General features: G+C 42.4%; 1 protein-coding gene across 1 annotated transcript in view; it reads right to left on the reverse strand.

The window, feature by feature from the left end:
- The window catches only part of BARX2 (BARX homeobox 2), a 77,042-nt gene extending 63,332 nt beyond the window's left edge, over positions 1-13,710 (reverse strand). The window contains exon 1 of the mRNA XM_032284995.1: positions 13,207-13,710. Coding sequence (XP_032140886.1) covers positions 13,207-13,393 — 187 coding nt within the window. The 5' untranslated portion in view covers positions 13,394-13,710. The remainder of the gene's footprint in view (positions 1-13,206) is intronic.
- Between the last annotated feature and the right edge of the window lie 1,456 nt (positions 13,711-15,166).

Here is a 15,166-nt window from a genome sequence, read left to right on the forward strand (position 1 = left end):
TTTTAATTTTTCTTAAGTTTAATTCACCAATAATGGTAATCTTTCCCTAAGGGGTTGTACTTCAGTGATGGGGTTATGATTGTAAGATAATTATTTTTAATAGAAGCTGTGAATTACTAAGCACTTTGTTGCCACAAACTATACTAGGAATTTTAAATACATTATCTCATTTAACCTACACAACTAACCCTATTATGTGATTATTATTATCTTCATTTACAGATGAGGAAATTAAGTGTCAGAGAAGTTAAGTAACTTACCTAAGGTCACACAGCCAATAAAATACTAAGAGCTTTATACACATGATCTCATTTAACCTCCACAACTAACCCTATTATGTGATTATTATTATCTTCATTTTACAGATTAGGAAACTGAGTGTCATAGGAGTTAAGTAATTTGCCTAAGGTCACACAGACAATAAAATACAACAAAACCCAGGACCATCTGACTCAAAACCCCAACAGTAGGATTACTTCACTAAATGGTTTCATACATTTGAGTCATGGGGTGCAAATTATATCAGTCTCATCTTTAAGCTGTTATGTACATTACAGTGGTTCCTGGAGTTGACTTTTAATTGTAATCATACAGAAAGCTTTTTAAAAATAGGATTCCCAGAATCCACTCCAGCTCAGCCAGATAGAATGTGAAAACATAGTCTCATTCTTTTAAGTGATGCCAATCAACGGCCAGACATTTTTCTCACTGAACCTAATGAGTACTCCATGAAAAATATCCCAAGTGTTAACTCTCAGGGCATTTGGTTGGCTTTAGTTGTTCAGCACTTTCTCTCAAGTTAATAATGAATGAATGAGTAGGAATTCCACCCTTGATTCCCCCAGGAAAGCTTTATTCAAAGAGTGACAGCTGATGGAAGCACAGTGACCCAGAGAGTGGTGGCGAATGCTACACAGACACGGACATTGATTCCAGGGCAGTGAGATGAGCGGAGAGTCACACAGCCAGACGGCGACAGGTCTGCAATCTCCTAACTACCTCGCTTCCTCCCAAAACCCCACTGCCTCAATCACTGCAGGAAATGAAAGACTGACTAGCACACAAGAAATGAGTATAAATATGTGTAAAAGAGTTGGCAGTTTCAAAACAAGTTCCAACAGACCTGACACATTAATTAGACCTTGACATATATATTTTTATATCTATGCACACACACATATAGTATGGTACCTATACATAAAGAGACAGATACGTTCTAGTTTACAAACTTCCAAATAATCATATCCAGTATTGGACTCTACATTGAAAGAGACAGATGCAAGTTCCAGTCCCTGCCACTTACTCATGTGACCCCGTTCCCATTTCTTAACTTCTTTGAGATTCACTTTCCCTGCCTGAAAAGCGGTGGTAATAGTAACTATTTCTATTTGGCTAGAACACATTTATGTATACAAGTACCTAGTGCAGTGCCAGGCACGTGGTTACCATTTATTATTATTGTTATTTCTATTTAGCAGCTCCCTAAGAAATGAAACATTCTGTTTAGCAGCTAATTATTCTAACCAGCAAGGGCTCAATCTCCCAGTAGAAAAAAAAAAAAAAAGGCTAGCATGTCTTGCTCTAAACTGACGATTGAAAACATGCTTCCGATAGACGCAGCTGTCTAACGTGCTGAGAGCATTAATGAGTTACCGTGATATCCAAGGATAACAAAATTAACAACACTCTCCCAAAATATCTCCTCTGGGGTGACTTACCAATTATTTTAGCAAAATTTTTAGTCATAGAAAAAGGTCTTAGATTGGAACCATATTAAAACGTCCTCCTCTCTCTGTCATTCAGTGAAACACGTTTAAAATTTACCCTAAATATCCTAAATATTTGCTTGTCTTTTCGCAAGGAGTTCCAGACAGGACATTCAAAAGTGGATCTGTCAGATTTGCTGCCAGTGAGCAGACCCTCCTGGGTTGCCGGCAGAAGGCCTCCGCATTTTTTCCTGACTTACGCAGTCCCGCGGCAGCTCTTTGGAATATCTTCCTTGACAGTGTTTTCTACGTGCACAGCCCTAAGCCTGGCTAGTTCATTTTACGAGGAATAAGGTTTCACTGGAGAGTTCCAGGAGGTCGAAAGAGTGAGGCACAAGCAAAAGTGTCAGTCTGTTTAATTGATCCCAGCCACCGTGCGTGACTACCTGGGTAAAACAAAACGCAGAAGGAAAGGGTCCTTACCAGGGTTCACGAAAGTCTGTACCCTGGTAACGGATCTGACAGAGCCACCATCCCTTCCGTCATGTATAGCTTGGCCGCAGTCTTTGTTCTTAGCAGCAAAGAAAGTGCAGCCCCACGGGCCACAGATCGTGTGGGTGGGCGGAAGGCCTCCCAGCGCTTTGATTTGTTTCCTGGTCTCTGTATTTATTTAGGCAGACAGGAGTGGTCGCAGGAGGGGAAACGCTTTGGCAGACTCTCCATGGTACAAACTGTTTCCTCCACACTAACACTTTCCCTTTGGAAGGACACAGAGCTCCCAAAAGGCCATGTTTTTCCCAAAATGTCTAAAAGCAACATTTCTAAATTGGGACTATTTTGCAGGGAAAAGAAAAATGTCTTTGGTGTTGGGCTGAATAAAGCTTCTGCCACTACGGTTGTCATTCGGGAGTAAAACGTGGTCCTGGTGAATTCCTCCAAACAAGAGGACGACCTTTAATGACTAGAAACAGACGTCTCTCTGAGATCACATGGCAGCATTCATCCCTTCTAGCAATCCCCAATGCCACATATTGAACAAGGTTTTAAAATCAAAACATGACTACAGACTATAATACGTCAGATAATAGGCCACTGTCAACGTAATTCTTTCCTGCTAAGAATGTTAACATTTTTAGATTATTTGGTTCAACACAACTGTCCTTAGACAATTTTTGTCAATGAAATTGTCAATTCCAAAGGACCACTGGTGAAATGCTATGGGTAGTATATTGCCATATCAGCAAATACTGGTAAAAGCAAGGTGCAATCAAAGGCAGTTTATTATGATTTTAAATATCATTAAGAAGCAGCAGAAAAACCCTGACAAGTCTCTCTTGCAAAATTATTGATGTATATGGGCGGGGTGTGGGGGACCAAATACTTCACTAGTAATCCTTCAAGAGCATGCACCCAACTCAGAGAGCTATTTACTTCTATGCCAAAGCATTACCAGGGAAACAGCAGTTATCTTGGTGATAAATAATAACCCCAACCAGCCAGGCAAAGTTAGTAAGATCCAAAAGCCAGTTTCAGAAGCCACAGTGGTTGTTTCAGTGTGAGTTGGACATCTGTTTAGTTATAAAGTGTTGTCATTTTTCCACTGTGAAACTACGTACAACAAGCTCTGTATTTAAAAGCTGCTGTTTCAGGACCGAAAAGCTATTAAGAAAAAGACTGACATTTCCACCAGATGAAGAGTTCTGTGGACATGTGTGATCTCTTGTGCTATCGATTTTCAATGTTTATGTTATGAAAAATTTTAGATATATGGAAAAGTACAAAGAATAATGTCAGTAACATCTATGTACCCATGACCCTAGTTTCATCACATCATAATACTTAGCCACATTCACATTAGGCCTTTTTCTCTTAATAAATAAATAAATTACACAGGAACATAAAAACCTGTGGTTAGTACTCCCTCCTCCCATGCCCCTGCCTCTCTAAACAATATGTAATGTTAGTTTATGCCTTTTCAACCATTTAAATAAATGGTATCAGACAGTATGTATCAATCTACCAGTTTTTTTCTCAGCATTGTATTTTTAAAATTTATCCATATTAATACAAGTGTATCTGGTTCACTTATTTTAACGCTGCATAGAATTTCATTGCATGGATATAGCATACATTATTATTTTTTATTTATTTATTTATTTATATTTTTTATTATACTTTATGTGCTGGGATACATACGCAGAACGTGCAGGTTTGTTACATAGGTACACACATGCCATGGTGGTTTGCTGCATCCATCCCCCTATCATCCACATTAGGTATTTCTCCTAATGTTATCCCTCCACAATCCCTTACTCCCTGCTATCCCTCCCCTAGCCCCCACTCCCCCTGACAGGACCCAGTGTGTGATGTTCCTTTCCCTGTGTCCATGTGTTCTCATTGTTCAACACCCACTTATGAGTGAGAACATGCGATGTTTGCCTTTCTGTTCTTGTGTCAGTTTGCTGAGCATACATTATTTTAAACATTTTTCTTTCTGAAAGGATGGAAAAATTGTTTTTTATTTTTTACTAACATAACATGCAAGTGAACATTCTGACAGGTATCCTTTTGCACTCACATACTGGCTTCTCCAGGCACATACACAGAAGTGGAACTGCTGAGCTGTAGGGTTTGTGTGTCTGCAGCTTTGCCAGATGTTGCCAAACTGCTCTCCAAAGTTATCCCACCATACAACACTCCCACCAAAGTATGGAGGGCGTCTGTTGCTCCACATCCTTATCATCAATCGATATTGTCCTTTCATTTTGGTCTAGCTGGTGAGTGTAAAATGGTATCTCATATTAATTTGGGTTTTTCCATTTATCAGCGAGGTTGAGCATTCTTTCACGTTTACTGGCCATCTACATCTTCCATTCTATGAATTGCCTGATTGTAGCCTTTGCCCATTTTTCTTATTGTTTCATAACAGCTCTTTATATCTTGTGACTTTAGGAAAGTCACTTAGCTTCTAGTGTTCTACCATTAACAAAAGAGATGAGCCAGGTGCGGTGGCACATGCCTGTAGTCCCAGCTAGTCAGGAGGCTGAGGTGGGAGGATTGCCTGGGCCCAGGAGTTCTGGGCTGCAGTGCACTATGCCGATCAGGTGTCCGCACTAAGTTCAGCATCAATACGGTGGCCTCCCGGGAGCGGGGGATCACCAGGTTGCCTAAGGAGGGGTAAACCGGCCCAGGTCGGAAACGGAGCAGGTCAAAACTCCCGTGCTGATCAGTAGTGGGATTGTCCCTGTGAATAGCCACTGCACTCAGCCTGGGCAACAAAGCGAGACCCCGTCTCTAAAACAAAAAATAATAAATAAATAAAAATTAAAAAAAAAACAAAAGAGATGATAAACCTATCTCAGAGAGATGCTTCGAAGCGGATCAAAAAGCACTGAGTCTAGTGCCTGTTACATGTTAGGTAATTTCTAAAAAGTCACTAATTACTATTACTATTATTGCATGCCTATGAGTATGGTTTAGGGTATAAAGCATTTCTAGCATTTCTCTCAAGTTTGTGGCTCCCTTTGGATAAATACTGTAGGACTCAGAAAAAGAAGTCTCAGCAAATCTTCTTTTCCATGAAATTTAAGAAGTCTCAGCAAATCTTCTTTTCCATGAAATTTCCTCAAGATCAGAAGATACAATATCAGCATTCTATTGTCTATAAATTATCAGTAAGGAAATGTACAACGTCAACTATCCTAGACATTGCTTAAACTAAGCATGGAAGTTACACTTCCTTCAATCCACACAAGACTGTGACCTCTTTTGCGAAATGCCCATCATCCTGAGTCTCAGTGATGTTTAATTCACTGAGTGAAAAAAATTCTGGGAAAGAAAGAGCTGGGCAGTGGAGGCTGGCAGGTTATTGATATGAGGGACTTGCCAGTACCAGGTACTTCCCAGGAAAGAAATATAGAAAAAATTCCATCAGGTCCAAGACCACTCCATTTATCCACATAGCACGTAATCCTTGAATAAGAAAAACCAAAGGATAATCTTCATATCACTTACCAATGCATACATTGGGTTTAAAAAAAAAATGATCAGAGGCCGGGCGTGGTGGCTCACACCTGTAATCCCAGCACTTTGGGAGGCCAAGGTGGGCAGATCACTTGAGATCAGGAGTTCGAGACCAGCCTGACCAACATGGTGAAACTCCATCTTTAAAAAAAAAAAAAGATCAGAAGTGCACTGACATCACCTAGGCAACAGCCAACCCTATTCAATGCACATTGTGAAAATACTCATCTATCCCCAATAGCCAGGAGAACATGTTCCTAAGAACATGTTGGTAAGCTGGAAAGAAAGCGATAAAAAGGAATTTTGCAAGTGTGTCTGCTTGCACATGGAACATATTTAGTTTGATGCCAAGATCCTCCCAGCTTGGCTTCTTTTCAGTCATCTCTTGACCTGTACATGGAGGAAGGCTGTGTCATCTGTGTGCACTCTGCCATAAGGAAGCTCACAGAACTGCCCTCCAGACCTCTCAAGTAGTCCTGAAATCAGCTTCAACTGGTGACTGGCAGGGGCCCTTTTCACATGTACTTGAACATCACCTAATGTTCAGAATTCTCTCCCTTTGTATTCAGTTTCAGCTGGCACTCAAGTAACCAGAGGCTCTCCTTGGTCACTACGGACAGAGGCCTCCTCTTCTCTCTTCTTGAGAGCAATCATATGTTAAGATTCGACTCGAGCCCAAATATAATTAGACCAATTTCTGATATCTATCTAGGTGCATGGCTTTCTTCCTTCAATGTGTGCCAAGTTTCCACTTTCGAGAAGTTAAATTGCCATATAAAAATGCCCTAGTGATGATGAGTAATTAGACACTGTAATGGAAAATTAACTGTGTTTTTATTTAGAGCATTTATTTTAACAAGACTTTTCTTCTTCTAACTGTTATTAAGCTGTAATAAAAATAAATTAAATCCTGAGGGTTTCCAAAGGTTTTCTGGTTAAAAAACAAACAAAGCACCTCTCTTCTTGGAGAGTATTTGTTAATGCCACCAAGTTTGTACCAAGTCCTTGTCTGAATCCCGTTACTAATAAATCCTGATGCCAATTCTGATTTTGTCGTCTGTGCTGTGGAGAGAAAACTACCATTCTATCCTCTCTCAGGCAGCTGAAATGGAGGCAGGCACCGACAGACAGGTCCAATGTGCTTCTCCACGCGTGCAGTCTTTGTGCCAATGCCCTCAATCTTTCTCTTCTTCTCATTGTCATGCTGCTTCCAAGAAAAGATACCACCTGCAGCACGTGGTCTTCTGCCTGTCCTTTGAGAACCCGTGGGCTTTAGCAAGCTCTCGGGTAAAAGGTGGCTAATCCAGCTGTGAGTGTATCCCTAGAGCCACACTAGAAACACCAGTTCCACAAGACTGGAGTGTAAAACAGAACTGCATCCCCAACAGAGGATGCAAAATGAGGCTTCAATCTGTGCATCCCACCTGAGTCCTCTCAGGCCTCTATTTCAGTGAAGAGCTCATCAATGGGCTTGGCCATAGACTCACCAACTCTAGTCCAGTAACTACACACGTGGACAGGCATGTGGCAAGGAGGACCCTCAGGCTCCACAACATGCACATTCACAAGCTCAGTACAAATGAAGAGGCCTTGGCAGGACGTGGTTGCTCATGACTGTAATCCCAGCACTTCAGGTGGCCAAGGCAGGCAGATCACCGGAGGTCAGGAGTTTGCAACCAGCCTGTCAAATATGGTGAAACCCCGTCTCTACTAAAAATACAAAAATTAGCCAGGCATGTTGGCGCACACCTGTAGTCCCAGCTACTAGAGAGGCTGAGGCGGGAGGATCGCTGGAAGCCAGGAGGCAAAGGTTGCAGTGAGCTGAGATTGTCTCACTGCACTCCAGCCTGGGTAAAAGACCAAGATCCTATCTCAAGAAACAAAAACAAATGAAGAGGCTTTAGCCCATGCGATGTACCTACCTTTGCATCTCTATTGCCCCTCCTACCTGACCTCAAAACACAGAGCAAATAACACCTAAAATTGCTTCTGGTTTAACATTTACTCAGTCTTCCAGAGTGAAGGCTAAATGCTGAAGAGAGCTCAGGCTCTGTATCTCAACCCTGAAGAGGCCCCAGCACATGTCTAAGTAAAATCAACTTTAGCCATTTAGTATCCACAGAGCGACAGAATTTCACAAGCACCTTTGTTTTGTCTGTACAGCCTTTCTGAGGAACGCTGTGCTGTGAGGCTACATCTGCATGGCTTCAAGAATTTCAAAGAAACCTACCCTTTCTTTCCTTCTTCCCTTCCTTTTCTCCTGTTAATCTCTCTTTGTAATTGAAATAATCTCTTGCAGTCCTTACTCTTTTTCATATTGGATTTTTGGGATGCGTTGCACTTAATCTTTTTACTCTAATTTCTAGGGTATGCTAAAACTAATAACTTTATACTGTCCGCATTTCTATCACAAATCCAGTCTTGGATCCAGAAATACAACCAACAAAAAACAAACATATCTGTAGGAAATCAGCTTCATAATAGAGTTTCACCCGAGTTGTATTTAGCAAAGTTGGTTTGACAATTTTGCTGCTGATAACACCCTGTAGGTAGAGTTCAAAGAGAAAATTCCACATGGTAAGCAAAAGTATTAAATTGTCAGAATGTTCCCCTATCCCAATTCCAAACGGCCTATCACATACACTAGGAAAAAAAAAAAAAAAAAAAAAAGAAGGGCTTAGCCATGGTTCTACTAGCAGTTGAGAGGGATTTTTAAAAACACCCTAACTGCTAGTCAAAAGTTAGAATAAACTTCAAAATAATGGCTCAATGACAACACCATCACCAAGCAAATATAAACATTTGTTGAATTAAATTATTGAATTAAATGATACTGAAGAGTGGACATTCGGAGAAGCATTTCAACCCTGAACAAAATGTCTAGTCATTTTCTCGTTTGCTAGTAGAAAAATCAGAGCTAGAGAAGACACTGCTAATGAACTATTCGTGAGTTAAAACTGACTCCTAAGGAACCTCTTGGCATCGCTAACAAAAGTTATAAAACTTCAAGAGTAGCAAGATAACAGCTAAGGATCCCGAAAGAGCTAAGTTCCAAACATATTCTGACCCTGGATGAGTCTCAGATCCCATGCATCCCTCTATTTATTTACCCCTGCAATGGGAACAGGAGAAGCAGTTATGAGTAATTGCTAATAACAGCCTATGTGCCTCTGGCAGAAATACAAATGTTTGTTGATAATGATCATTTTCCCAGACCCTGGTTTATGTTTCTCCATTAACATTCCAGTGTCCAAATCTCAGGTTACCGAGATCCTACCGGTTTGGGTCTCTGAAAAAGACCAAGCTGAGATTTGGAGAGTCACCAGAACCAACTCCATGAAGCACCAGCCAGCTCCCTAACTCCTAAACCAGACATTATATATGTCTGCACTGCGTTTAATTTTTTGCTGGGATGACACCCAGTGTTTGTGATAAAAATGCACCCAAGGACACTACCCCGAAGAACTTGCTTCTCTTGGATCCACCAAAGGATAAAATGTTCTCAACGCCACCTCCTAAGATAAACACCCTTCCCCAAATGTCCCTCCTAATTGGCTGGTTGACTGTCGCCTGGGTGTGGCTGCACGGGTTAGTCCCGCGTGTGTAACCAAGTTGGAAAAGTCTTCCTGATTCCTGAGTACTCGGACAAGGAGGACGGTGGCATAGAGAGTGGACTGAATCTATACTGAAGCACTGACGTGACTCTGGCATTTTGCAAAAAAATACCTTCTGTTTGAGGATATTGATATATGATCTGATGATCCCCTCCAGCTCTGTAGGACTAACCACCAAAGGTCAGAGAGAGGTGAGAGATTCAACAGAACCATTCTGCCAGAAAAGGAGAAAGGAATTAGACTATAGGTTAGTGGAATAATTAAAAGTCTCATCCTCTTCACAGGTTGTAAAATGTCCAAGTATCTACAGTCACCTGCCCACAAGTGTGCGTGTGTAAATGTAAGCTAATAGGTTCTAAGTATAAAAATTGTAATAAAAGTAATTAGTACCATGGGTTCATTTATCAGTATCTTCAAGTGAAAACCCTTAGGGTAAATTGTAACGACCCTTATTTTTGTGAAGGAAGTTGTCCATTTGTTCTCAATATGCCTCAAATTTAGAAATTGCCTGATTCTAAAGACCAGGCTGAAAGGCAGAGCCTTCCAAAACGACCATGTTGACGCCTCTGCAAACTATTTGACCCTAAGAAGCCAACTTTCTTCAAGTGGCTTTTCCACCAAGAAACATGAATCACGACCAGAAAAAGAAAATAGAGCATCCTAAGGTTAAAGAGTGTTTATGATACCCTACAACGCACTTCTTTTTTGGTTTTTGTAATGATGGTGAATGGTCTGAAGTTTGAGAACTCATTTCTGATTTCTAAATGGCAACATACTTCCTTCTGAATGGGGATTACTGTGTACAGATTTAAAAATAAAACCAACTTGTTATATACTAACTTAATTCTAAACATATTCCACCCCTCACCAGTGGCCTGAAAGACACAACTGTTTTCAGATGGAGGCGTTCTTTGGGCTTAGCTGTTTAAATTTTAGTTTAAATGTAATGATAAACCTTCCTGCGGTGGGGCTTACAGGGAAAGGATTCCCTTTTGCAGCATCTATTGGGGTGATTTACAAGATGTACTAGGAAACCGAAAGAAATTTAGAGACAGCTTTCTAGAACTAAAATTATTGTGTTTATAATAAGAAAGAGCCTATTAAAAAGTAATTTTTGGAAGGTGAGGATTCCATCAAGGCTAGAGTGTCTAACAATAAATTCCTGTCAGGTGATTATCTGCCTGATGAAAACTATTTCCATTTCTTGGTTTGCTTGAATACATGCTGTTCTGCCTGAGATTTGGTATCATAAATTGACCTTTAGGTTACTAAATCTATACAGCATGAACTGTTTCATTATGCAGTGTGTGCTTTTTTTTAATGCTGTAGTTTTCTTTCCACCCCAATTTTATGCACTTAGTGTACATGCTGGTAACTTTTTTATTTTGAGAACTTTTTTTCTCTTAGTTTCCGTTATTTTACCTGATGCAGTTCACTTCTGTTACACTTATTTAAACCTTAAATCAGTAAATGAAAGGCTGAGAAAGTTCAGTAACTTTAATTCCAATGTATGCCTTTCACTTAAACTTTTTATGCATTGCTTCCACCAAAAGTGATAAATATTTCATTCTATCTAGCAAAAGAAAAAAAAGAAAAGAAAAAAATTACGGTTTAATTAGGAATACCAGCAACTTATTGTTGTTTTTTTTTAATTAATAAGACAAAAGATTACGTTCAACTAATCCAAGATTTTTATCCTGACCTTAACAGTTAAAAACAACAAAAATGCTTTGAAAGTATGGTATTTGCAAAACCCCTGAGAAGTCACTAATGGGATTCCCATGATCTAATACATGTAAGGCTTTAACTGTAATTGTAAACCTACTGAAGGCTTATGATCTGAAAGTATGAACTTTTGTAGCCAGTTTTTATGGGTTTAATTCCACCAGCAAATCCCAGTTTCTATATTTTAATCTCAACTAGAGTAAAATCACGACACATTTTCAACTAACAATCTGAAAGAAGAACACACTGGAATAATGGGACCAGAAAACCATGGCCAACAACCACCCTCTGTCACGAACGATCAGTGTACTTCGAAAACCACAAGACTGAGCAATACTTTAGTCTGTGACCTATGTGCATTTCACTTATAACACTCACAGAACTACATATGAATCATTTTATTTTCCTCTTATTTATTTCTCACACAAGGTTCAATAAAACACAGCACTTACTCAGCCACCTCTGACTAAATGACTATTCTCTGCAGCCATTTATTACTACTCTTCTGCCACATTTTCTTCTATGATCCAATTCTATGACTCCTATAAGCCAGGAAAAGCAGCCTTCAAGTCAACGCAGAGCTCAAAGTCACTGAAAATTATGCCGGCATTAGGCTCTACCTAGGTGCTTAGAAGTTGTTCTGTTTTGTCCTGGGAATGTCCCATATGCAATGTTAATGACTGAAACAGATCCTCTTTTTCCTCAAAGGGAATTGAGTTATTACAGCAAAGGATGATTTGTGCTCAAAACAATATTCAACCTACCACACCATTCAGTATATATGTATCCAAGGGTCACACACATCACTTACTCACAAATATAAAAATATCAACACTCAGGAGATCTACCTTGTTTCTAAAATTTCTTATTTGTTCCTTGTCTCATATTTTTCTTGGTTTTAAAAATTCAATATTACAAGGCTTGTCATGGGATATCAGGCCTAATTCCACCTTACAGACAAATTAACTCTAAAAAGGCATAACTGAATACAGGATACATTTTACAACCAAATACATGTAGGAACAATTTGATTTTAAAAGAACTTCACTGTATTATTTATCACATGTTTATTGATTGTCATATAGGGACTATCAATGGAACCTAGAGAAATACAGGATTCCACACATTGCACATTAGCAACTTTTGGCCTGACTGTTCCAAAAAATATTTTCCAAAACTGCTGGCCTTTCATTTTTTTTCATTGTAAGGGCAATTTAATTTATCTCATGCCTCCCATACAACTAACATAACCTCAAAAATTCTTTTGGTTTGGAAGTACATTATGTTAACCTTTAATGGAAAAGCACAGTCAATAACGTTTTTTCTGATTAAAAGTGTTCCTACTTCTTTTTCGTTTTATTATACCATGTCCCATAACCTAAATCCTAAGAATGCCGAGACACTTTGAAACCTGGAGCTTCTCTTAATGCCTTCAAAGTTTAAAAAATATCTCGGATTTATTTTTAATAGAAACCCTACTACGTTTTCAATATATGTATTAAGTTCTCTTTATTTTTCCTATTGGTCTTAGCTCCTGTGAAGAGAGAAAACCAGGTTTGGGTGATGTTTTTATTGTTATCATTGCTGGTTTTCGTCGCTTAAGACAAACAGGGGTGACCTTTTCCGCTTGTGCCACAACGGCACTGGACTTCAGAACTACTTTCCCAGAGGGCGATCATTTTAAGCAAAGTTCAGTGAATTTGGGATTTTGTTGGGAACCTCAGGATATTGATTTACTTGTAAAATTTACAGTGGAGACAGTAGGAGGTTGGACAAGTTACCTCAAGGTGAGATGCAAGGCTGCCAAGCTCAAGTTTGAAATCCACAACACCACTTCCTGAAACAATGATTTAGGCGCTGAACCCGGTCAAGTGTTTGAACTTGCAGCTGCAACAATCAGGCGTTGCGCGAGCAGCCCACTCCTGAGGCCGTGCCGCCTTTATTTTATTTCCACTTGTGCGATCGACACCTCGCGTGGCCCTTCCCCGCCGTGTCGCAGTTGCCCACCGCTTGCGGAGGCGCAAGAAAAGAATCCCTTAACTTAGCCCTTCCTGTCGCCCTCGGGTCGCAAAACACAAGCGACCGACACGGACGTGAAAGCTATCGCACCCCACTAATCCCCCAGCGGAGCGTCTTACCCGTACAGGAATGCAGGGGCTTGGGTCGCACGACCAGCGACGGGCACACGGAGTAGAGGGAAAGTTTCTCAAAGTAGTCGCAGGTCTCCTTGGAGAGGATCTCGTCGATCATGAAAGTCTTGTAGCGCCGCCTGGCTGCTTTGAGTTGGCCGGGCGAGCTCAGCCTCAGTTCGGCGTGGCAGTGCATGGTGAGCCGGGGCGAGCGCCCGCCGGCCCGAGCGCGGCTGCGAGTGCCCGGCCGGCCCGGACCCCGGGGCTGGCGCGACGGCGGGGCCTTGGCCCCGCTCCTGGCAGCCGGGGAGGCGACTGGGCTCGGGAGGCGCGCGGAGGAGAGCGGGTAGCGGGCGCGCCTGCCGCGCGTCTAGACCCACCCGCAGATCAGCATCTTCACCGAGCCTTTTTGGGACAACGCAGCTGTCAATCAGCGTGCGCTTCCTGCAGGGCCGGGTGCGGAGTGTGTGCTGAGGGGCGTACGCGCCCACCCCACCCCCGCCCGCCCGTGCCACTCCGGCGCTGACCTGCGCGCCTAGTGCCCGGCGGCTCTCGCTCGCCGCCTCCCGCTCTGGTGTCTAGCACTCCTCTGCCTGGCTCTCTATTTTAAGACGCTCGCTGTGGCTCTCCTCCCCCTCCCCCCTCCCCCGGGACGCGCTCCAGGTGTGTGTGCAGGAGTGTTCGCGCGGTGAGGGGAGCGCGCCCCACCCCGGCCGGCGGCCAAGACCCTGGCCGGTCGCTCCCAGGGGCAGTGTCCCTCATGTGCACCTTAGTGCTTGTCCTGCCACCCGCCGGCCAGCGGGTGGGCACGTTCAGGTCTCTTACTAGAAAGAAGTCTAGTCCTCACTAGGCTCCAGGGACTTCGGGCCACAGCGCCAGAGCCCCCGAGGACCCACTGTGCCTTTCTGCTTCCCCGCGTGGACGGTTTCCCGAAGACCGCAGCTTCCCAAGCCCTCCATCCACAGCCTGGCTGCCCGCGCTAAGCCTGGGCGCCCGTAGCGTAGGACTTTTGCGCTGAAGTTGCAAACTTGATTGCCCCCAGATCCAAAACCATAAATGACCCTGGTCCCGTCCATTACCCTGAGAAGAAACTGAGAAGAAGAAGAAAAAAAAAAAGATAAGAAAAGAAAAACTAGTAAAAGTGTGAATTATCGCCGGGAGCGGAGGCTCACGCCTGTAATCCCAACACTTTGGGAGGCCAAGGTGGGAGGGCAGCTTGAGGCCGGAGGTTCGAAACCAGCCTGGTCAATATAGTGATACCCTGCCTCTACAAAAGAGAAATTAAAAACAATCGGCATGGTGGTGCAAGCCTGTAGTCCCAGCTACTGGAAATGTTGAGGTAGAAGGAAATCCTGAGCCCAGGAGTTCGAGGCTGCAGTAAGCCGTGATCGTGTTACTGCACTCCAGCCTGGACAAGAGCGAGACCCTGACTTTTAAAAAGTGCGCGTTCTTTTCTTTTCTTCTTTCTTTCTTTTCTTTTCTTTTCTTTTCTTTTCTTTCTTTCTTTCTTTCTTTCTTTTCTTTCTTTTCTTTTTCTTTCTCTCTCTCTCTCTTTCTTTCTTTCTTTCTTTTTCTTTCTTTTTTTTTAAGAAAAACCTGTAGAACTTTTTTTCCTCGTCGGAAAGGGCCAGAGCTGCACGATTCTAGGGGCCCTGGGGCAGCCCATCCCGTCGGGGTTCTCCCAGCGCCGGAGCCTTCAGGCAAAGCGGCTTTCAATCATCGGTTCCCTAGCGACGCCACCAGGTTAGAAAGTCGCGAAGACAGGTGTTTATGGGGTGATTCGCCTTTTTCTTTCCAGGCTCGTAGTCTTGGGGTCTGTTCCAATCAAGATCTGTACTAACTTTAGTTGTTGATTGGAATCGTTGCGTAAAGGGGACCCCACTGAGCTTCCGCTCCGGCAGCCTGCACCGGAACAGTCCGGTGCGTGCCGGTTGCCATGACTTTGCTTTGGAATGAGTGTGCGCGGGGT

Source organism: Sapajus apella, unplaced genomic scaffold, assembly GCF_009761245.1.
Source record: "Sapajus apella isolate SASKATOON/1434 unplaced genomic scaffold, GSC_monkey_1.0 scaffold16, whole genome shotgun sequence".
In the NCBI taxonomy this organism is placed as follows: Eukaryota; Metazoa; Chordata; class Mammalia; order Primates; family Cebidae; genus Sapajus; species Sapajus apella.